Source organism: Lissotriton helveticus, chromosome 9 (genome assembly GCF_964261635.1).
Source record: "Lissotriton helveticus chromosome 9, aLisHel1.1, whole genome shotgun sequence".
Classification (NCBI taxonomy): Eukaryota; Metazoa; Chordata; class Amphibia; order Caudata; family Salamandridae; genus Lissotriton; species Lissotriton helveticus.
Window position 1 is genome coordinate 8,234,750 of NC_136070.1, and position 24,519 is coordinate 8,259,268.

The following is a 24,519-nucleotide window of genomic DNA, read 5'->3' on the forward strand; positions in this document are numbered from 1 at the left end:
ATGTGCCTACAGGTGGAACCCAACATGCAGACAAAGCTGTCCCAATGGAAGTGGGATTGGCTCATAAACAGCATGGTGTCTGTACAACGTGCATCCATTTGGCGTCATTATTTGTAGCCAGGATGGTGATAAGGGATGTGGCTAGTTCAAATTGTGGTCCTGTTCATAAAACCTGACCCTCGGCATCAGATGGTTCCAGTGGCACAGTGAATTATCGATGATGCTGCCTCTGATTAACAAGGCTGAGAAAAGGATGGATTGTTGAATTCTAGGGCCATTTTAAAATTTATTGGCAGGAATACACTTTAAATCAAAACGATATCCTCTATATGTCGTCAGGCTGGCAACTCCGTAGTCGCAGGCAATCTTGGTAGCACACGCTTTCCAGCTGAATCCTGAAACACAAAGACAGCACACCTCAGTTTCCCATCCTCTAGTGTCCTTTGTACTTTTGTAAAACTGTAGAATTCTGCATAACAAGCATTGTTTGACTGGCTGAGATAGTATGTGAGTATGAAAAGCTGTATATCACATAAACCTGCATGTTTGATCATTGAACTGAGACTTTTTTTCTACACAAAGAAGGCCCCAAACAAGTCACTTATTTCTGTTAAGTTATGATACTCAGAACTTAATAAGAGAACATAGGGGTATATTATCAAGGGGTTTATCTCCGCTTTTTTGGCTTTAAAAGCCAAGAAAGCGGAGATAAAATTATCTCCCTATTACCAAGCTGTCGCTAACACCAGTTAGTGACAGCTAATAGGAGATAGCGACCATCTTGGGCCCTGCTTTGCATGTCAGTGATATTTATCACTAATGACATGCAAAGTGGGCGTGCCAAGATGTTAGCGACTGGAAACAGTCGCTAACATCGCTATCTCCTATTACCAACTTTTGGAGATATTCGCGCTAAGCGCGAATATCTCCAAAAGCTAACACCTGCCCTGAGCAGTTCTTCACCATGTTATCCAATGGGAGGTGGATAACATGGCTAAGAGCATTTGCTCGATAATGCATGAATATCGCTGACTTTTCAGCGATATTCATGCATTGCGGCCGTTTTTTATCGCATTTGCGATAAACCTTGGTAATACCAAGGTTTATCTGCGATAAAAATCGCCGATGTGCGGCGATAATTTTTGTCTCTAAACAAGTTAGAGACAAAAATTATCGCTAGTTGTTGGTAATATACCCCAAAATGTGCTATTGACTGCACTTGGTGGGAACCTCAGACCCAGATGGGTAGTTTTCTCAGGGCGAAAATAACACATTTCTAGAATGAACACTTTTGCAGCAATAAGTCACTTCAGTATTATATTATTTGTCCATTGTACTGCAGTCTACATTCTCAAAATCTTTAAGCTGACACATGTTTCGCTTGGTGTTTGGATTGATCAAATAAGCTTTCTGAGGGCTGAATTGGGCAATAAAACAAGAAACCAAAAGTTGAAACAAATAAAGAACCTCATTCCAAAGTTCATCTTATATGTTTTCAAAGTCCATCCTATATTTTTTCAGTTATGCAGTAAGTATATTAGTGGAATTAAGACATTATGTGCTTGACTAACAATACATTTTAAGAGCGTAAACTTCCACAGCAACAGCCAGCCAGGACACTGACAGGATTTCAGTGATATATATATTTTAGTGAAAGACTTCAGGTGCACGTAGAGGGGTAATAACTTGGTACATGTTTATCAAAGCATAATGTTTCATAGATGTGTTGTAATACCATTGCTGATGTGGCTGTTTAGGGTGGCAATTACTGAACCATTGTGCATTGTTTTGACTGTTACCCCCATTGTACATATGGGGGCTCAACACCTTTTTATATTTTTTACTTCACGGTAAGAAGAAGCAAATCTTGGGGAGACACACTTTGGCTTACCAGACAATCACAAATAATAGGAAGAGCGTCTCACACCAGTCTACAGATGACTACACGTTTGCCATCCCCCCATGCCACCGCTGTTCCTGCTGGCTACCCATAGCCATTGAAAATGGTGCGAGTGCAAGGCCTTGCTCTGATTGGGTGAATGCTTTGTCAATCTGATTCTTCAACAACATGATCTTTCAACGATTCTGATTGGGCATGCTTTCAACCAATTAGAAGATATTTCATACAGTTAAGCCCATTCTGATCTGGTTGCTAGTGGTTTTCTGTGTTTGGATGCAAAAGCATCTTCTGCCTTTCCCTAGCCTGCTCTTGGGCATATTTATTTGCAGTTTTATACATTGTGATCTTGGTTCACAAGGAGGGTTCTACAAGAGAACCAGACTATGTTACATACATATTTTGTTCTTGTAGGGAAGCATAATGTAGAGATCTGAAGTGGAGGTATCTAGTTGCGGAATAGGCTGAGGAAAGAGAAGCCAAGTAATTGTCAGTGGCGAGGCTGTAGATGGCCCAGAAACATAAGATCATCAATAAAACAACACTTGGGAGACAGTCAAGGAGAGGAAGATGGACAGAAATGCTAATTTTCCTGCTTAGCCCCAGAATAAGCACTCTGGTTACGTTGTAGTTATTAGAGGAGATAGCCGACAATCCTACAAAAGAGAATTGCAATAGTCTAACCTAGCAATGATAAGGGCCTGAAATAGATTTTTGTGGAGCAGCTCTGCAGGAATTGAGATATTTTTCCAATTAATTTACGCATGAAGAATCAGGTGGTAAGCTTCTCAATATGTGCCACAAAAGAGTTTGACATCAAAAATAATGCAGAGAATTATTAGACAACAACTTGCCTGAGGACAATAATTTGGAAGAACCTCAAAACAAATGAACATGCCCATAATCCCCCACCTATACTGTAGTGTAGTTCCTATATTCCCAATAGGCTCTGAGCTTTGGAATAACATAAACGATAGTTTAGACGTAGGACTGAGGTCATCTAGATCTCTACTGAATATGTTAGACTTAATTAGGTTTGCCAGCTAGCTCAGAGGTCACTAGAAACTTTCTCGAGTGAACAGGAAGCGGTTAACTTTCCTGAATAGACAAGAAGGGATTAGTTTCTGACAACCGCATAAACATGACAACTTTGCTCCCCCCAGAATAAGGAGTATATCTCCAGAGTCGCGGATAACAATAGACAGCTATTTCACTCGGTTACTCTATCCCCCACTCCAGGGATTTGAGCAAAAGGAACAGAGTTTACATCAATTAAGTATGTATTATTGAGTGGATAGTTGAGAGGTGATGCTGCATAGTCGCCTTTTAATGAGGCTTTTACTGCCAGCATGGTTTCTCCATCTATGTGTTTTTTAGAACGCTTTTTTGTAGCTATGGAAGCCGGTTGAACAGTTGCCGCTGTGGCTCTGTTAGCCAATGAATTCCCTGCAACGTGAACGCCATCACGTTGATGACTCAGTGTATGTATCACGTGAGTCTTTCGTAGTTCTTTCTGTAAAAGAACTACTTGTTCCCATAGCTTTTTATGCTTTATTGTGGCACCTGTCTCATCTTTATAACCGTTTTGAATCCAGGTCTGCATGGTGTTATTATAAGACCGGACGCAGTAATGTGAATCGCACACTATAAGTGTCGGGAATTCGCGATCAGCATTTTCAAGCGCCATCTTTAAAGATCTTATTTCAGCTCGCTGAGCTGTACAGTTTCTGAGTGATTCAGTTTTTGTTATTATCGGTCTGAATTTACCTAAGTGCCAGCGACCTTTAACAATCGCGCACACTGCATTGTAAGTTTGTCTTCCCACAACGTAGTGTTGTGCAAATCTGTCTGTGTAGATTACACAGATGTATTGTTCTAGAGGCAGAATTTCGATTGACTGAGGGTATTCATGTTCGTATTCCAGATCTTCTAGCTTTTTCATTTTTGGATCAAATGCGTGTTTCACGTCTGTTGCAGCAAGAGAATTTTCCCATTGTATCCATTTTGGATCTAAAGCTTTAGCATTCGGAATGCGTGATCTTGTTACTGCCTCAAGGGCTGATAATCTATCGCCCTCCGGGATCACAGAATAACTTCCTAGAAAATCTTGAGGAAGCACTCAGCAATCTCACTCTCAAGTTTGCCAATTTTACTATGCTGGGGGACTTAAATATCCATCTTGACGAGGCTGAGGACCCTAACGCACTATTGCTGAAGGACCTAGTCAGTGTCCTAGGACTCACAATACTGACAAATGAGCCCACACATAAAGCGGGTCATACCTTAGACTGTATCTGCACTAATACTAAATCCATGGAAGTGGACTCCCCTCGTATTCTGACCTGGACCGACCATTTGCTGGTCCCCTTTAACCTAATCATAAAAAGGAAAGGGATCAGAACGGACCATCAGAAAATTGAAATCCACACAAAGAAAGACTGGAATAAGATCCGGGACACCCCCAACCTGCACCAAATTGCCAAGGATAGTAAACCCCCCTTAACTGGAAATACGGAAATAGATTACACCAACTTCTGTGCATGGATCACTGGATTCTGCGGGACTGAGGATTCCAGTAAAGTGAGTAAAAAGCGGAATAAAAAGTCTGCCCCCTGGTTCTCCCTCCCTTTAAAGGAAATACAAAAAGAGGTCAGAACCCTGGAAAGAAAATGGCGTCGCACATATGGAAAAGAAGAACTAGCCATCTATAAAACATCTAGAAAACACTACCATGCAATGATTAAAAGTGCCAAAAAAACCTATTTTTTGAAGCCATAAACTCTTCAAATAACAAACAAAAAGAAATCTTCAAAACAGTAGATGACTTCATGAATCCTAGGATTCTTAGACAGGAGATCCCTCCTTCGCTTCCACTATGTAATTCAATCGCCAACTACTTCGAACAGAAAATATCTGACCTCACCAAGGATTTCCCAGACCCACCTTCACCCCCCCTCGCAGAAACCTTAACACCTCTCAATGGTAAGACCCAGTTTAACATATTCACCCATGTTGGTCTGGAAGAAACCCGTCAGGCTATTCTATCCAGCAAATCCGGTTCCCCATTTGATCCCTGCCCCCCTTTACTGTTACATGCTCTGGTGGACACAGTAAATCCGAGCATAAATGCTATCATGAATTCTTCCCTGGCTACCGCTGCCATTTCATCGGAATGGAAATTGGCCGCTGTTAAACCTCTGCAGAAGAAACCCCTAGCAGACCCCACCACACTTTCAAACCTCCGTCCTATTTCACTGCTCCCAATTCTCTTTAAACTCACGGAAGCAGCAGTGAACAAGCAGCTAACCAGATATTTGGAGGAAAATGATATCCTGCATCCTAACCATGCGGGTTTCAGGGCTAAACACTCCACGGAGTCAGCATTACTACATACGGTAGAAACCCTGAAGACAGCTATGGACCAAGGAAAAAAGGCTGTCCTGTCCTGGTACTGCTTGATCTATCGGCGGCCTTTGATACGGTCTCACACTCCGTATTAATTGGCCACCTAGCAGAATCAGGAATATCAGGAGTTCTTCTTGAATGGCTAAGAAACTTTCTTAGCCACAGGAAACAAGTTACGGTACTAGGGAAATACCACTCAGAGGAGAAAGCACTAAAAACAGGAGTACCTCAGGGCTCTAGCTTAAGCCCAGTACTATTTAACCTGTATATGACCCCCTGATAGAACTCATCACCTCGTTCCACATCAGCACTATATCTTACGCTGATGATACTCAGCTCATCCTTGTGTTAGATAGCAACACAACCAAGGCAGAGGAAAATCTGAGAGATTGTCTGGCTGCAACATTCCACAGGATGAGGAAACACCACCTTAAATGTAATTCGGGCAAGACCAAAATCCTACCATTCGGTCAACAAAACCTTTTTTTCCCCAAATCATGGTGGCCACAAGATGCAGAAGTCCCCCCTAACACCATTACTACGGCCCGCAACCTTGGGATTAGGTTTGACGAGGCCCTGTCATTTAGGCAACAAGCGGGTGCTGTGGCAGGGTCCTGCTTTAACATAATCAAAGGCCTCAGAAGATTCTTCGACCTTCTCCCGCTGACAGCGAGAAAGACCGTGGCGGTGGCTCTAATTACATCTCGCCTGGACTACTGTAATAGTCTTTATGCAGGCTCCAGCAAAGCAGTACTGAATAGACTGCAGATGGTCCAGAATGCCACCGCCCGGCTTGTGCTCAGATGGCCGAGGAAGTCGTCTGCATCAGCAGCTCTCAAGACCTTACACTGGCTGCCCATTCACAAAAGGATACTATTTAAAATCTTGGTAACCACCTTTAGAGCCTACTACCAGCTGGGCCCCACCTACCTGTCAAAAAGGTTTGGAAGATATGTGCCCTCGCGCTCACTCAGATCCTCCAACCTTAACTTGCTGGTCATTCCCAAATTTAGACTAGCTACGAAAGGAGGAAAAACCCTTGGAGTACTGGGCGCTAGGGCCTGGAATAAACTACCACTTCAACTACGCCAGATTCCGATAGAGAACCTTTTTAGAAAGGCCCTAAAAACATGGATTTTTAAACTTACTGACTCAGCATGTTTGGCCCTGATCTAAACCAATTCCCTAGAAACGCCATTCTGTCACACTGGCATACGACTAGTTCCCTGGCCATACACCTCCTAGGCACAAACGGTCAGTGCCAAGATGCTCCGTGGAGTGTAAGTTGCGCTTTACAAAAATAAAATTACATTACATTACATTACATACTGCTGTTAAAACAGATATGTTCTTCACTTTGGCTATGGCTCTTTCTTTTGCTACAACAGTTTGAACCGCAGTCAGAATTTTTTCAGTAGAACTGAATTTCATTTCAGCTTGGGTGTACAAGTGTGATTTATAAGCTATTGGTACCGTTTCTCCCTCATTAGAGGTCAGGTATGTGAATCCGCATCTTCCTGGGAAGACTCGGATTACAAGGTTGCGTTCGTTTGCGCTTGTTTGCAGTTTTGTTTTAGTTAACATGTCTGTTTGTAATAAACGTAAAATTTCTGTGTGTTTCTGAGTCCAATGAATTGGTTTGAAATCAGGTTTTATTAATTCATAGAGAGGTTTAACCCTCTCTGTATAATTTAGAATGTAAGTTCTTCCGAAATTCAGGAAACCTTGTATTGATTGTAAGTTCTTCAGCGTTTTTGGAGCTTGGAGTACTGTACATTTCTCTAAGAAGTTGTCTGCTAGGCTTTTGCCTTCACTTGATAATTCATATCCTAAAAACAGGACAGTTAGGTGGGCAATTCGTGACTTTTTAAAGTTGAATTTGTACCCTTCAGCTGTGAACCCAAGTATGATGGTGTTCACTCTTTTCAAGTGTGTCTCCAGGTCGTCGTCTGTAAGATAGATGTCATCGACATATGATAATGCCTCATCATCATACATTTGTAGTAACTCTGTTACCCTTGCTGAGAATAATCCTGGGCTATTCTTGAATCACTGTGGGAGACGACAAAATTGTTTTTGGGCCCCCATTGTTGAGAAAGTGGTCAAATACCTGCTTTCAGGTGCTATTTTTGATAAAAGAAACCATTTGAAATATCTAATGTCGTTTTATACTTTTTGTGCACGATGTTATTCATTAGTGCTGCACTGTGTGAGTTTTGTACTGCAAATGTTTTGCAACAAGAGTTTAGGTGTCTTTAGTCCAAAACTAGACAATATGAATTGTCTGGTTTTGAGACAAGAAACAAAGGATTTTTCATTTGTGAGGTGCATGTTTCAATCACCCCTGATATTCAAGTTGATCTAAGATCTCCCTGACATGTTTTTTTAGCTTCTTGCTTAATAGGATACTGCCTCTGTGCAGTAGGTTTATTTTTTAACTAAATTTTGTGGTGAGGAGAATCCTCATCCCATCCTACATGATTTTTATATAATGCAGGGGCTTGGGCCACTGCCCATTTTCTAGCAAAGGTGTATTTTTTATGATTTGGAATATGATTTGAGAAGGCAGGCATAATCATTTCTTCGCCATGTGGGCACTCCCTGACAAACTCTGGTGGCCAGTCTTTTTCTGCTAGAAGGATATCATAGCCTTTCGATAAGTTATCCCAAAAGAGACCTCTTATTTTCCTAGTTTTGTCCCCCTCTATACGCAATGTTATTTCGTATAATTTATGGGGCACGCTAACTCTGGTGTCTGCAGTTTCCACCTGAATGTATTCATTCGTGTCCACTGTCTCCAGAAGATTCATCAGGATCTTGCGAGCTATGGTCACTTCTGCTGCGCTGTCTATCATTGTCTGGACCCATTCTCCGTTTTTCAGTTGTGTCCTCAGAATCCTCGGCATGTTTTATTTTAATACTATTCATAAAGGGGGTGGTGATGGACAGAGTATCTGAATTAAGCAGAACACTCCTACCCAGTCAAAAGATCAGGGCTTGATCCATCACCGTTTTTTAGCTCACTGCACCATCCCAGCTCAGAACCTGGCTACATGCAAATTAGTCTGACCCTGGCCCAGTGCATCATGGGAACAGGGCAGACCAAACTACCAAGCCAATTCTTTACTGGAAAGGAAACAAGCTACCGGGGACCGGTTTCTGGCATTACAGCCGTCTTCGGCCCGGCTTGCTTGAATCCTGATGGTGCAGTGAGCAAGGGACTCACATCTGAGCATACCCTTCCACACTTGTGGTGGCCAAAACGATTCATAAAGGGGGTGGTGATGGACAGAGTATCTGAATTAAGCAGAACACTCCTACCCAGTCAAAAGATCAGGGCTTGATCCATCACCGTTTTTTAGCTCACTGCACCATCCCAGCTCAGAACCTGGCTACATGCAAATTAGTCTGACCCTGGCCCAGTGCATCATGGGAACAGGGCAGACCAAACTACCAAGCCAATTCTTTACTGGAAAGGAAACAAGCTACCGGGGACCGGTTTCTGGCATTACAGCCGTCTTCGGCCCGGCTTGCTTGAATCCTGATGGTGCAGTGAGCAAGGGACTCACATCTGAGCATACCCTTCCACACTTGTGGTGGCCAAAACGATTCATAAAGGGGGTGGTGATGGACAGAGTATCTGAATTAAGCAGAACACTCCTACCCAGTCAAAAGATCAGGGCTTGATCCATCACCGTTTTTTAGCTCACTGCACCATCCCAGCTCAGAACCTGGCTACATGCAAATTAGTCTGACCCTGGCCCAGTGCATCATGGGAACAGGGCAGACCAAACTACCAAGCCAATTCTTTACTGGAAAGGAAACAAGCTACCGGGGACCGGTTTCTGGCATTACAGCCGTCTTCGGCCCGGCTTGCTTGAATCCTGATGGTGCAGTGAGCAAGGGACTCACATCTGAGCATACCCTTCCACACTTGTGGTGGCCAAAACGATTCATAAAGGGGGTGGTGATGGACAGAGTATCTGAATTAAGCAGAACACTCCTACCCAGTCAAAAGATCAGGGCTTGATCCATCACCGTTTTTTAGCTCACTGCACCATCCCAGCTCAGAACCTGGCTACATGCAAATTAGTCTGACCCTGGCCCAGTGCATCATGGGAACAGGGCAGACCAAACTACCAAGCCAATTCTTTACTGGAAAGGAAACAAGCTACCGGGGACCGGTTTCTGGCATTACAGCCGTCTTCGGCCCGGCTTGCTTGAATCCTGATGGTGCAGTGAGCAAGGGACTCACATCTGAGCATACCCTTCCACACTTGCGGTGGCCAAAACGATTCATAAAGGGGGTGGTGATGGACAGAGTATCTGAATTAAGCAGAACACTCCTACCCAGTCAAAAGATCAGGGCTTGATCCATCACCGTTTTTTAGCTCACTGCACCATCCCAGCTCAGAACCTGGCTACATGCAAATTAGTCTGACCCTGGCCCAGTGCATCATGGGAACAGGGCAGACCAAACTACCAAGCCAATTCTTTACTGGAAAGGAAACAAGCTACCGGGGACCGGTTTCTGGCATTACAGCCGTCTTCGGCCCGGCTTGCTTGAATCCTGATGGTGCAGTGAGCAAGGGACTCACATCTGAGCATACCCTTCCACACTTGTGGTGGCCAAAACGATTCATAAAGGGGGTGGTGATGGACAGAGTATCTGAATTAAGCAGAACACTCCTACCCAGTCAAAAGATCAGGGCTTGATCCATCACCGTTTTTTAGCTCACTGCACCATCCCAGCTCAGAACCTGGCTACATGCAAATTAGTCTGACCCTGGCCCAGTGCATCATGGGAACAGGGCAGACCAAACTACCAAGCCAATTCTTTACTGGAAAGGAAACAAGCTACCGGGGACCAGTTTCTGGCATTACAGCCGTCTTCGGCCCGGCTTGCTTGAATCCTGATGGTGCAGTGAGCAAGGGACTCACATCTGAGCATACCCTTCCACACTTGTGGTGGCCAAAACGATTCATAAAGGGGGTGGGGGTGGTGATGGACAGAGTATCTGAATTAAGCAGAACACTCCTACCCAGTCAAAAGATCAGGGCTTGATCCATCACCGTTTTTTAGCTCACTGCACCATCCCAGCTCAGAACCTGGCTACATGCAAATTAGTCTGACCCTGGCCCAGTGCATCATGGGAACAGGGCAGACCAAACTACCAAGCCAATTCTTTACTGGAAAGGAAACAAGCTACCGGGGACCGGTTTCTGGCATTACAGCCGTCTTCGGCCCGGCTTGCTTGAATCCTGATGGTGCAGTGAGCAAGGGACTCACATCTGAGCATACCCTTCCACACTTGTGGTGGCCAAAACGATTCATAAAGGGGGTGGTGATGGACAGAGTATCTGAATTAAGCAGAACACTCCTACCCAGTCAAAAGATCAGGGCTTGATCCATCACCGTTTTTTAGCTCACTGCACCATCCCAGCTCAGAACCAGGCTACATGCAAATTAGTCTGACCCTGGCCCAGTGCATCATGGGAACAGGGCAGACCAAACTACCAAGCCAATTCTTTACTGGAAAGGAAACAAGCTACCGGGGACCGGTTTCTGGCATTACAGCCGTCTTCGGCCCGGCTTGCTTGAATCCTGATGGTGCAGTGAGCAAGGGACTCACATCTGAGCATACCCTTCCACACTTGTGGTGGCCAAAACGATTCATAAAGGGGGTGGTGATGGACAGAGTATCTGAATTAAGCAGAACACTCCTACCCAGTCAAAAGATCAGGGCTTGATCCATCACCGTTTTTTAGCTCACTGCACCATCCCAGCTCAGAACCTGGCTACATGCAAATTAGTCTGACCCTGGCCCAGTGCATCATGGGAACAGGGCAGACCAAACTACCAAGCCAATTCTTTACTGGAAAGGAAACAAGCTACCGGGGACCGGTTTCTGGCATTACAGCCGTCTTCGGCCCGGCTTGCTTGAATCCTGATGGTGCAGTGAGCAAGGGACTCACATCTGAGCATACCCTTCCACACTTGTGGTGGCCAAAACGATTCATAAAGGGGGTGGTGATGGACAGAGTATCTGAATTAAGCAGAACACTCCTACCCAGTCAAAAGATCAGGGCTTGATCCATCACCGTTTTTTAGCTCACTGCACCATCCCAGCTCAGAACCTGGCTACATGCAAATTAGTCTGACCCTGGCCCAGTGCATCATGGGAACAGGGCAGACCAAACTACCAAGCCAATTCTTTACTGGAAAGGAAACAAGCTACCGGGGACCGGTTTCTGGCATTACAGCCGTCTTCGGCCCGGCTTGCTTGAATCCTGATGGTGCAGTGAGCAAGGGACTCACATCTGAGCATACCCTTCCACACTTGTGGTGGCCAAAACGATTCATAAAGGGGGTGGTGATGGACAGAGTATCTGAATTAAGCAGAACACTCCTACCCAGTCAAAAGATCAGGGCTTGATCCATCACCGTTTTTTAGCTCACTGCACCATCCCAGCTCAGAACCTGGCTACATGCAAATTAGTCTGACCCTGGCCCAGTGCATCATGGGAACAGGGCAGACCAAACTACCAAGCCAATTCTTTACTGGAAAGGAAACAAGCTACCGGGGACCGGTTTCTGGCATTACAGCCGTCTTCGGCCCGGCTTGCTTGAATCCTGATGGTGCAGTGAGCAAGGGACTCACATCTGAGCATACCCTTCCACACTTGTGGTGGCCAAAACGATTCATAAAGGGGGTGGTGATGGACAGAGTATCTGAATTAAGCAGAACACTCCTACCCAGTCAAAAGATCAGGGCTTGATCCATCACCGTTTTTTAGCTCACTGCACCATCCCAGCTCAGAACCAGGCTACATGCAAATTAGTCTGACCCTGGCCCAGTGCATCATGGGAACAGGGCAGACCAAACTACCAAGCCAATTCTTTACTGGAAAGGAAACAAGCTACCGGGGACCGGTTTCTGGCATTACAGCCGTCTTCGGCCCGGCTTGCTTGAATCCTGATGGTGCAGTGAGCAAGGGACTCACATCTGAGCATACCCTTCCACACTTGTGGTGGCCAAAACGATTCATAAAGGGGGTGGTGATGGACAGAGTATCTGAATTAAGCAGAACACTCCTACCCAGTCAAAAGATCAGGGCTTGATCCATCACCGTTTTTTAGCTCACTGCACCATCCCAGCTCAGAACCTGGCTACATGCAAATTAGTCTGACCCTGGCCCAGTGCATCATGGGAACAGGGCAGACCAAACTACCAAGCCAATTCTTTACTGGAAAGGAAACAAGCTACCGGGGACCGGTTTCTGGCATTACAGCCGTCTTCGGCCCGGCTTGCTTGAATCCTGATGGTGCAGTGAGCAAGGGACTCACATCTGAGCATACCCTTCCACACTTGTGGTGGCCAAAACGATTCATAAAGGGGGTGGTGATGGACAGAGTATCTGAATTAAGCAGAACACTCCTACCCAGTCAAAAGATCAGGGCTTGATCCATCACCGTTTTTTAGCTCACTGCACCATCCCAGCTCAGAACCTGGCTACATGCAAATTAGTCTGACCCTGGCCCAGTGCATCATGGGAACAGAGCAGACCAAACTACCAAGCCAATTCTTTACTGGAAAGGAAACAAGCTACCGGGGACCGGTTTCTGGCATTACAGCCGTCTTCGGCCCGGCTTGCTTGAATCCTGATGGTGCAGTGAGCAAGGGACTCACATCTGAGCATACCCTTCCACACTTGTGGTGGCCAAAACGATTCATAAAGGGGGTGGTGATGGACAGAGTATCTGAATTAAGCAGAACACTCCTACCCAGTCAAAAGATCAGGGCTTGATCCATCACCGTTTTTTAGCTCACTGCACCATCCCAGCTCAGAACCTGGCTACATGCAAATTAGTCTGACCCTGGCCCAGTGCATCATGGGAACAGGGCAGACCAAACTACCAAGCCAATTCTTTACTGGAAAGGAAACAAGCTACCGGGCATCAGGATTCAAGCAAGCCGGGCCGAAGACGGCTGTAATGCCAGAAACCGGTCCCCGGAAGCTTGTTTCCTTCCCAGTGTAAGAATTGGCTTTTGTAGTTTGGTTTGCCCTGTTCCCATCATGCACTGGGACAGGAACAGACTAATTTGCATACAGCCAGGTTCTGAAACTGGGATGGTCCAATGAGCTAAAAAACGGTGTTGGATCTAGCCCTGATCTCTTGACTGGGTGAGAGTATTCTGCTTAATTCAGAGACTCTGTCCCTCACCACCCCTTGTTGTAAATAATTTTGTCCTCCCTAAGCGTGGAAGGGTATACTCAGACATGAGTCCCTTGCTCATTGCACCATCAGGATTCAAGCAAGCCGGGCCGAAGACGGCTGTAATGCCAGAAACCGGTCCCCGGAAGCTTGTTTCCTTCCCAGTGTAAGAATTGGCTTTTGTAGTTTGGTTTGCCCTGTTCCCATCATGCACTGGGACAGGAACAGACTAATTTGCATACAGCCAGTTCTGAAACTGGGATGGTGCAATGAGCTAAAAAACGGTGTTGGATCTAGCCCTGATCTCTTGACTGGGTGAGAGTATTCTGCTTAATTCAGAGACTCTGTCCCTCACCACCCCTTGTTGTAAATAATTTTGTCCACCCTAAGCGTGGAAGGGTATACTCAGACATGAGTCCCTTGCTCATTGCACCATCAGGATTCAAGCAAGCCGGGCCGAAGACGGCTGTAATGCCAGAAACCGGTCCCCGGAAGCTTGTTACCTTCCCAGTGTAAGAATTGGCTTTTGTAGTTTGGTTTGCCCTGTTCCCATCATGCACTGGGACAGGAACAGACTAATTTGCATACAGCCAGGTTCTGAAACTGGGATGGTGCAATGAGCTAAAAAACGGTGTTGGATCTAGCCCTGATCTCTTGACTGGGTGAGAGTATTCTGCTTAATTCAGAGACTCTGTCCCTCACCACCCCTTGTTGTAAATAATTTTGTCCACCCTAAGCGTGGAAGGGTATACTCAGACATGAGTTCCTTGCTCATTGCACCATCAGGATTCAAGCAAGCCGGGCCGAAGACGGCTGTAATGCCAGAAACCGGTCCCCGGAAGCTTGTTTCCTTCCCAGTGTAAGAATTGGCTTTTGTAGTTTGGTTTGCCCTGTTCCCATCATGCACTGGGACAGGAACAGACTAATTTGCATACAGCCAGGTTCTGAAACTGGGATGGTGCAATGAGCTAAAAAACGGTGTTGGATCTAGCCCTGATCTCTTGACTGGGTGAGAGTATTCTGCTTAATTCAGAGACTCTGTCCCTCACCACCCCTTGTTGTAAATAATTTTGTCCACCCTAAGCGTGGAAGGGTATACTCAGACATGAGTCCCTTGCTCATTGCACCATCAGGATTCAAGCAAGCCGGGCCGAAGACGGCTGTAATGCCAGAAACCGGTCCCCGGAAGCTTGTTTCCTTCCCAGTGTAAGAATTGGCTTTTGTAGTTTGGTTTGCCCTGTTCCCATCATGCACTGGGACAGGAACAGACTAATTTGCATACAGCCAGGTTCTGAAACTGGGATGGTGCAATGAGCTAAAAAACGGTGTTGGATCTAGCCCTGATCTCTTGACTGGGTGAGAGTATTCTGCTTAATTCAGAGACTCTGTCCCTCACCACCCCTTGTTGTAAATAATTTTGTCCACCCTAAGCGTGGAAGGGTATACTCAGACATGAGTCCCTTGCTCATTGCACCATCAGGATTCAAGCAAGCCGGGCCGAAGACGGCTGTAATGCCAGAAACCAGTCCCCGGAAGCTTGTTTCCTTCCCAGTGTAAGAATTGGCTTTTGTAGTTTGGTTTGCCCTGTTCCCATCATGCACTGGGACAGGAACAGACTAATTTGCATACAGCCAGGTTCTGAAACTGGGATGGTGCAATGAGCTAAAAAACAGTGTTGGATCTAGCCCTGATCTCTTGACTGGGTGAGAGTATTCTGCTTAATTAAGAGACTCTGTCCCTCACCACCCCTTGTTGTAAATAATTTTGTCCACCCTAAGCGTGGAAGGGTATACTCAGACATGAGTCCCTTGCTCATTGCACCATCAGGATTCAAGCAAGCCGGGCCGAAGACGGCTGTAATGCCAGAAACCGGTCCCTGGAAGCTTGTTTCCTTCCCAGTGTAAGAATTGGCTTTTGTAGTTTGGTTTGCCCTGTTCCCATCATGCACTGGGACAGGAACAGACTAATTTGCATACAGCCAGGTTCTGAAACTGGGATGGTGCAATGAGCTAAAAAACGGTGTTGGATCTAGCCCTGATCTCTTGACTGGGTGAGAGTATTCTGCTTAATTCAGAGACTCTGTCCCTCACCACCCCTTGTTGTAAATAATTTTGGCCACCCTAAGCGTGGAAGGGTATACTCAGACATGAGTCCCTTGCTCATTGCACCATCAGGATTCAAGCAAGCCGGGCCGAAGACGGCTGTAATGCCAGAAACCGGTCCCCGGAAGCTTGTTTCCTTCCCAGTGTAAGAATTGGCTTTTGTAGTTTGGTTTGCCCTGTTCCCATCATGCACTGGGACAGGAACAGACTAATTTGCATACAGCCAGGTTCTGAAACTGGGATGGTGCAATGAGCTAAAAAACGGTGTTGGATCTAGCCCTGATCTCTTGACTGGGTGAGAGTATTCTGCTTAATTCAGAGACTCTGTCCCTCACCACCCCTTGTTGTAAATTATTTTAATACTAGCTACCTTCTTTTTTGGGAATTGTAATTTTTTACTTTGATGAGCAGGTTCCTTGTCTTTGGACTTGACGTGCTCTTCTTTGTGTTCTGACCGTCCTCTTCTTTCCGATTTCTGTGAGGAAGTCTGAAAAGATCGAGAGGGACGCGTATCAATATCTTGATATCTGTCAGGTTTTCTCAGATTATCCCTATTTCTAAGGTTATATCTTTTTTCAGAGGGTTCCCTGTGGGGAGACTTTCCTCCTCGTTCTGGAGATCTATCTCTCCACTGAGGAGACCTTCCTCTGGACTGAAATTGTTTTTCTCTGGGAGTGGTTTGTTTATTACCCTCCCACCTCTTTTTTGGAGTATTGAGATTATTTTTATTAAAGGTTTTTTCAGGATTTTCAGTTATTTGGGGTTTTAGTGGTTTCCCACCCAAACTATCTCTACCTAGTTCTTCATAGGATTTTTCTATGATTCTGGCAAGTTCAAACGGTTGTTCTGCTATATCTGTCTCTTTCAATTTTTGGCGGCAGGTTGTACCATCAATTGTCAATTTAACTAATTCTCTATATGCTTTTGTTAATTCTTTTAGCTTAACTAAAAGTTCTTGGTCTGACATTTTTTCAATGTCGGAATGTGGTGTGTAGCTGGCTAGAACCAGCCATATGGCTCCTGGTCTACCTAGTGGACCTAGCCTGGTAATGTGATTTTGATGTTTTAGGGCGCCATTAAACCAGAGCATGTGCTCTTGGTATGTTAGTGGAATTTCAACGTCCTCGAAAGGGGCGTATTCCTCTGGAGATTCCTCTATTTTGTAATAGTGGAAATCGTGTGTTATTGGATTTGCTTCAGGAAAATGTATCCATGAATAGAATACCTATGTCTGCCGATATTCATGGGCCTCTACCACAAATATGACTGTACCACCTCTTGATGATACTCCATTTTCTATAAGTTTCCTAGTTATAGTTTTTCTTACATTTACCGGAATGATTATAGCATTCCGGTCTTCATTTTGGAGACTTGTGTCATCCGCTAGAAGTTGAGGTGCTATTCTAGCTCTCTCCCTTTCATCTTCACTTTCTCCCATTCTACTGATAGAAAGTTTTTCAGAGCAAGTTTCAAGGAAACAAAGATTAGGTGCACAATATTTTGGAACACTGTATCTTCAACGTTGACTAAAACCAAAAACTAATACATAGTATTCTCATCCTACTAAGTTCTGGCGGATATTAACCTTTCACCCACTCCAGACGTCTATTGGAATTTTTAACGGGAAAAAGGGGTCTGTGTGAAAAGCACGACTGAGTTACTCTAGTATCTAGCGTTAGATTATCGCCTTACCAAACGTTGGGTGCCATGTAGAGTAATTCCTATATTCCCAATAGGCTCTGCGCATTGGAATAACATAAACGATAGTTTAGACGTAGGAATGCGGTTATCTAGGTCTCTACTGAATATGTTAGACTTAATTAGGTTTGCTAGCTAGCTCAGAGGTCACTAGAAACTTTCTCGAGTGAACAGGAAGGGGTTAACTTTCCTGAATAGACAAGAATGGATTAGTTTCTGACAACCGCATAAACATGACAACTTTGCTCCCCCCAGAATAAGGAGTATATCTCCAGAGTCGCGGAAAACAATAGACAGCTATTTCACTCAGTCAATCGTGCATGCTTAGTTTCACCAGGAGTGCAGAGAAATAGAGAGACGGAAGTTTTCAATAAAAGTTGTTATTTATTGAGCAGTCCTCTTTCTCATGCAAGAGAAGTGAATTGCCACAATTGCAATACTTGTTATAAAGTAAAGTGCATACAGTAAAAGGAGTATTATAAAATAATACTGTAAAAGCATTGATATGGTTTCTGAGCCATATGATACTTAAATCGGATAAAATACATACAATGATAAAAGTTGACTAAACGTACTCAACTGGTGTTTCTAAAATACACCTACCCCGGTGTACCTGACCTAAGCCTAGTACGTGGGAAGGAGTAAGTGAGTTAAGATAGTTTTGCCAAGAATCTGTATCAAGAATTCTCTAAGGATCTAATCAGCTCCATACCTTGGTTATAGAACGAAGGAGGTCTTGTATCTCTTTCTCAGGCTCGATCTCCCAGCAACCCGCAAGGGTGACTGGAAACACTGGAGCTGGATTTCTCGGCAGGAGAAAAGAAAGCGTCTCTCTCAGTGCGTCAATGAGAGGGTCGACTTCCTTCGGCTCTCGCATCAGCTGGACGTCGGGCAAGTAGATAGCCGATCTTCTTTAAACCACCGTGTGTTTGCTTAAGGCAAGTGCTGGTATATTTATACCTGGAAGGTGCCGAGTTTGACGTAAGGTTGGACATAAGACGTCACTAAGAACTTACAGTTCTTTCAAGACTCCAGGAGTTCTCTGACAAATCAAAACAAAAGCAGGGGGAATTCCCGGGATGCTGGAGGCTTGGTTTGTTTAAAGAACGCGTTGTACTTTCTAGGAGTCTATGGGAGTAGCCTTGCCGTATTTGGACTGCATTGGCTATGACTAAATATGGATATGATTCTTATGCCTTTATAAAGATATTATTTGTTATAACCACATAAGGGCATAAATCGGGAAGATTTTATTAGGGTCCTAGATACGTTCACAACAATACAATATAGTCACATAGATCCTGGAGAGATACAAATACTGCACTGTTATTGAAGGCAGTGCATTCTTCACATTTTCAGATGATTTAGTGGAAACTTATTTATTTCAATTGGCTGCAAGTGCTGTAGTGTTAAACTAGACCAGGTATATTTTTTTATTCATTTATCACAAACGTTCACATCTTCATCATTCCCCTTCATTTAAATGTAAAACAGCATATTTGTTTGGACCCAAGTGACTTATTGTGAATGTGATACAGTGCTCCATCTATTAAGGTATCCCCAGTAATTGAGATAGACAAGTTTTTAAAAGACACACAATTGAGCGACGGAATGCAGAACAAATCAAAACATTCATCCCCAGTCAAGGGATTTGGGTTAAATAAATTATTCTTTTACCCACTACGCCACCCCAGTTTAGACCTGGTCATATGCAAACCAGTCTTGACCCTGTGCCTCATGGGAACAGTTCAGCCCAAACTGCCAAGCCAGGTCCTCTCTGGACCAGAAAAAAGTATCCAAGTACCGGTTTCGGGATTTCGCCCCTCATCAGCCAGGATAGCTTGAATCCATTGACACAGTGAGCCCTGAACCCACGTCTGAGCATACTTAGGGTGAGGAAGCAAAAGACACACAATTGATGGACCATCATTCATTTGCTCACCATGCCACCCCAGTTTAGACCTGGCCATGTGCAAATCTGTTTTTAAGCACAATTGACCTGAGTGCAATAGTAATTGTGGGGGGATACTTTAACCACAAATTTGAGCCAGTAGTGGGATTGACCTGCCCTTTGCAGAGATCCTCATAGTGCAGATCCATCACACATTGGTAAGCAAACTAAGATATACTTTGAGTGGGATCCCCAGGGAGATGGGGGGGGGTAATAGTTGTTAATAACTCAGCAAATCAGTGTCACAGTAATGACTGCCATAAAGCAAAGAGAGAGCTTATTATGGCAGATATCTCAAATGATGTCACAACACTAAGAGATAAAAGGTTCAAGTACAAAATATTATTAGTGCAAACCAAGAAAAAGTGGGACGACAGTGTCTGGACGGGATTCATTATTGCAGCCAAAACCAAAGATCACCCAGGCCTCTGGCGATGGATAGCCAAAGGTAACAAACTGGGATTCACAGACATCCATGACAGCTTCAACAGCACGACCACCCCGACAACCACTGAGACCTCCGCCCCCACAACCACCATCTGCACCAACCGCCTGCTCTCCTGGACCAACATCAACGACGACTACACCATCAAGATCATGAAAACCATCCACTCTGGCTCGCCGTCAGACCCATGAAACCCATGGTGGACCCCAAGGACCTCAAGAACTTCCGGCCCATCTCCCTGCTCCCATTCCCGGTGAAGGTCATTGAGCAGACCATCAACAAACAATTGACCTGCTACTTGGAGGAGAACAGCATCCTGGACCCTTCCCAGTCTGAGTTCCCCCGCAAACACAGCAACGAAACTGCCCTCATCGCCGCCATCGATGACATCAGGACCCTGCCAGACAATGGAGAAACAGCGGCCCTCATCCTCCTGGACCTGTCAGCCGCCTTCTACACGGTCTGCCACCGCACACTACGAATACGCCTCCACAACACCAGAATCCAAGAGAAGGCCCTGGACCACCTCCTTCCTCTCTGGCAGAAAACAGAGCGTCCGCCTCCCCCCTTTCTGCTCCGAAGCCACCGAGATCATCTGCAGCGTACCCCAGGGTTCATCCCTACCCTGTTTAACATCTACATGGCTCCTCTCGCTCACGTCGCCCGACTGCACGACCTCAACATCATCTCCTATGCCGATGACACCCAGCTAATCCTCTCCCTCACCAAAGACCCCACACTGCCAAACCCTACCTCCACGAAGAAATGAAGGCCGTCGCCGAATGGATGAGGAACAGCTGACTGAAGCTGAACTCAGACAAGACGTAGGTCCTCATCCTCGGTTCCACCCATTCGGCCTGGGATGACTCCTGGTGGCAGACGACACTGGGAACAGCTCCAACACCCACCAACCACGCACGCAACCTAAGGGTCATCCTGGACTCCACCCTCTCCATGACTAAGCAGGTCAACGCCATCTCGTCCTCCTGCTTCAACACCCTCTGCATGCTCCTCAGGATCAACAAGTGGATCCCCACCGAAACGAGAAGAACAATCACCCAGGCCCTCGTCAGCAGCAGGTTGGACTACGGAAACGCCCTCCACGCAGGAGCCTTTGCCAAACTCCTGAGACGGCTGCAACGCATCCAGAACGCGTCGGCACGCCTGATCCTTGACATCCTTCGCTGCAGCCACATCACACCCCACCTGAGAGACCTCCACTGGTTCCCCATCAACAAGAGGATAACATTCAAGCTCCTCACCCACGCACACAAAGCACTCCACAACACCGGATCAGCGTACCTCAAAAGGCAACTCAGCTTCTACACCCCCACCCGCCAGCTCCGCTCTGCCGGCCTCACCCTCGCCACAGTCCCCCGCATCCGAAGAGCGACCTCCGGCAGCAGATCTTTCTCCGACCTCACCGCCAAGACCTGGAACACCCTCCCCACCCACCTACGGCAGACCCAAGACCTACTGACTTTCAGAAGACTCCTCATGACCTGGCTTTTTGAGCAGTAGCAGCATTCCCCACCCCCAGCGCCTTGAGACCCTCACGGGTAAGTAGTGCGCGCTACAAATTATATGATTGATTGATTGATTGATTGATTGAAGACGCATGGGTCACCAGCCTTCATTAAGACCATTGCTGTTTTGGGTCCGATTGTGGACCACAATAGAACTAGCAAGTTACAAAGAAGGGCTTGAAGGGATTCTAAGGTCTGACAAAGGTACTAGCCTTCAGTGGGTCAAGCATACACACATGTGGTTTTGCAAATTTGGGTTGAAGCATTTCCGGGAAGCACCTACTTTATTGACAGCAGTCTCACAAAAAATATTGAAAATTGCTTTCTGGCAGTCATACAAAATAGTGTTTCCCATACCCCAGATATTGGTAGTTTAACGTCTCAGTCCCATCTTATAAAACCAACCCCGGATTTTGAGGAATATCTGGATGAAGTGCAGCCTCAGTTGGCAAAATCTTTGTACATGAAATTCCGCTATGGTGTTTTGCAAATCAATTCAAACACAGCGAAATGGGGTCGTAGAACTGGTGAGAATAATAATGAAGACTGCTGTGTACTATGCCAATCCAATGTACAAGAATATGATGTACACTTATTATTCTTCTACCCTGCCGGGTCTGGTGGCTCAGTGGACTCATGCGTCCATTACAGGGGCATGTGTTCGACCTCATGGTCACAGGTTCAAATCCCGGCGGGTCCACTCAGCCTTTCATCCATCTGAGGTTGATAAAATGAGTACCGTTGGGTAAAAATAAACATCGGTTATTCAGCGCCAAGACACCTAAGGGTAATCGTGTGCTTTACGAATACACCTGTTATGTCTGCCTATGCCAGGCCAAGGCAAAAATGGATTAAACCCATTTTCCGAAACTTGGGAACTAGATCTTGTTTTGAGGCGGAACGAGTGTTAAAAACTGACACTTCACTGAAAATAGTTTTAAGTGTCAGCAGATATCTGTTCGCTGTGGGTATACTAAGAGGAAAAAAGGGTTGAAATTTCAATGTTCTAAACTAAATGTGTAGTCCTACAATCTAATATGCACTTTTTTGCGCATTCACTTTAGAACTGTTCAGAGATTAGGCAGACCGTGTTGCTGTGTATGCTACGTCTTGCTCAAGTTCGTTCATAAGCACCTTTAAAGCATTCACACTTTTATTGCTGTTTAGTCTCTATGAGAGGAAGCTCTATTTATTTACATGCACCCTTCTAGTATTGTATTTTACCAACCCAACCTGGATTTTCGATTCTCTTCATGTTTTAATTACATTGGACTGTAAGCTTAGCATTTTTAATGTATTCTATTTGACATATCGATTGCCGGTATTTTATTTAAATGTAAATATTTTAGTATCCGCACTTGCTTATTTTAATTGTGTTTTATCAACAAATAACGTATGAACTGCCTATTATGTATCTTTTAGGTTTTTTAAAAAAAACGAAATAAAAATTATTGAATGATACAGTGCTCGTGACTTTTATACAGAATATGTCACATACATCAGCATTCGGGTCCAAAACTCTACTTACAAAACCTCAATACCTCACTTCCACCAAATCTATAAAAACTGCACAAAACTGCAGACACAATAGGCAACTTTCAAAAACTAAACACACAATAGGCAACCTTCAAAAACTGAACACACAATAGGCAACCTTCAAAAACTGTACACACTATAGGCAACCTTCAAAAACTGAACACACAATAGGCAACCTTCAAAAACTGCAGACACAATAGGCAACCTTCAAAAACTGTACACACAATAGGCAACCTTTAAAAACTGTACACACAATAGGCAACCTTCAAAAACTAAACACACAATAGGCAACCTTCAAAAACTGAACACACAATAGGCAACCTTCAAAAACTGAACACACAATAGGCAACCTTCAAAAACTGAACACACAGTAGGCAACCTTTAAAAACTGAACACACAAAAGGCAACCTTCAAAAACTGAACACACAATAGGCAACCTTCAAAAACTGAACACACAATAGGCAACCTTCAAAAACTGTACACACTATCGCAAATCTTCTTAGGTGAACTACTTCTATTACTTTCTGCAGTATATTTTCTGTTTTGCATCTCTATAAAACCACCACAATGAGACATAACTTATCTATACACCTATTAACCTTCCCGCCTACCCTCCGCCAGCCCGTACTACACTAGGAACTTGGCTGCTTCATCGGACACTATCCCAGTTCTCAATGTCTGCTCACCCTTCTTGAGCTCCATTGCACCCGTTAAGTCCACAACACACAGAGGGGCATATGCACAAGAAGATATCGCCACCAGAACAGCACTGTGAGCGATGTTGTGGTGGCGATATGACCTTCTCCATATTTACCAAGTGGCATGAAACCACTTTTTGTGGTTTAACGCCGCCTTGTAAATAAGGCCCCTTTACACGCATCGCTTAGCGTGAAAGGGGCGTGAAATGGGTGTATCTGTGGGCGTTCTACTGCAACATCCATTGCTTTTGAGGCTGCATTAGATTTACCAGGAGGTGTAAATCTGAGGCTGCGTCAAAAACTAACGCCATGAGGGACGGGCATTAAAATGGAGAAACGAGGAGAAATACTTTAAATTCCCCTCGTTTTTGCTTTTACTATGTGTGCTGCATTGTGCAGCACACATAGAAATAGCCTCCACATGTACATCAAAAATCATGAGCAAGAGAACACAATGCTTTGTCTGGCAACACTTCTTCGTATTCTCTGTGAGGTTGTAAAGTAAACACATATTATTGTTGAAGGTGTCACTTTATTTCAAGTTAGATACGACACCGGGTAGAGCGCTCCGGTCACCAGCTCAAAATCATGGACAGCTGCAACTGCCCTCATCAACTCAACTAACTGTCGGATGACCAAGTAAAAGCGCCATCTGACGTAATGTATGCAAATACAGAGTCGCGCGGCAGGGATGGGAACATGCAGGGGACATTTGCAAGAGGGAAGGGTACAAACGTCACACGCATGCAAATGCGGGGGTCGCGCGGCAGGGACGGGGACAAGAAAGGGACAAATGCAAAAGGGGAAAGTACCAACGTAACACATCTGCTTCCGTAGGAAAAGAAGGAAGAAAAAGAAAAACACATGTAACAGCTGTAACCCGCGATTCTTGTACTTCATGATTCTGTTCATAAAGCGACCATGTTGGCACTGGTAAATGGTTACTTTCCACGTTGTCATAATCTGCGTTTAGTCCAAAAACAGACGTCTAGTTCTCACCAATTCCAAATTCACCAGTGGTGTTGCTGTAAACGAGGTTCGTT

At 45.0% G+C, this 24,519-nt stretch overlaps 1 protein-coding gene across 4 annotated transcripts in view; it reads right to left on the reverse strand.

The window, feature by feature from the left end:
- Window positions 1-260: 260 nt before the first annotated feature.
- LOC144782593 (phospholipase A2 inhibitor and Ly6/PLAUR domain-containing protein-like) overlaps window positions 261-24,519 on the reverse strand; it is a 519,999-nt gene continuing 495,740 nt past the window's right edge. For all 4 annotated transcript variants that reach the window (XR_013601161.1, XR_013601162.1, XR_013601163.1 and 1 more), the window contains one exon: window positions 261-395. Coding sequence is in view for 1 of the 4 variants with exons in the window: in XM_078661962.1 (XP_078518088.1) it covers window positions 280-395 (116 nt within the window). In the remaining 3 variants the exon portion in view is untranslated. The remainder of the gene's footprint in view (window positions 396-24,519) is intronic.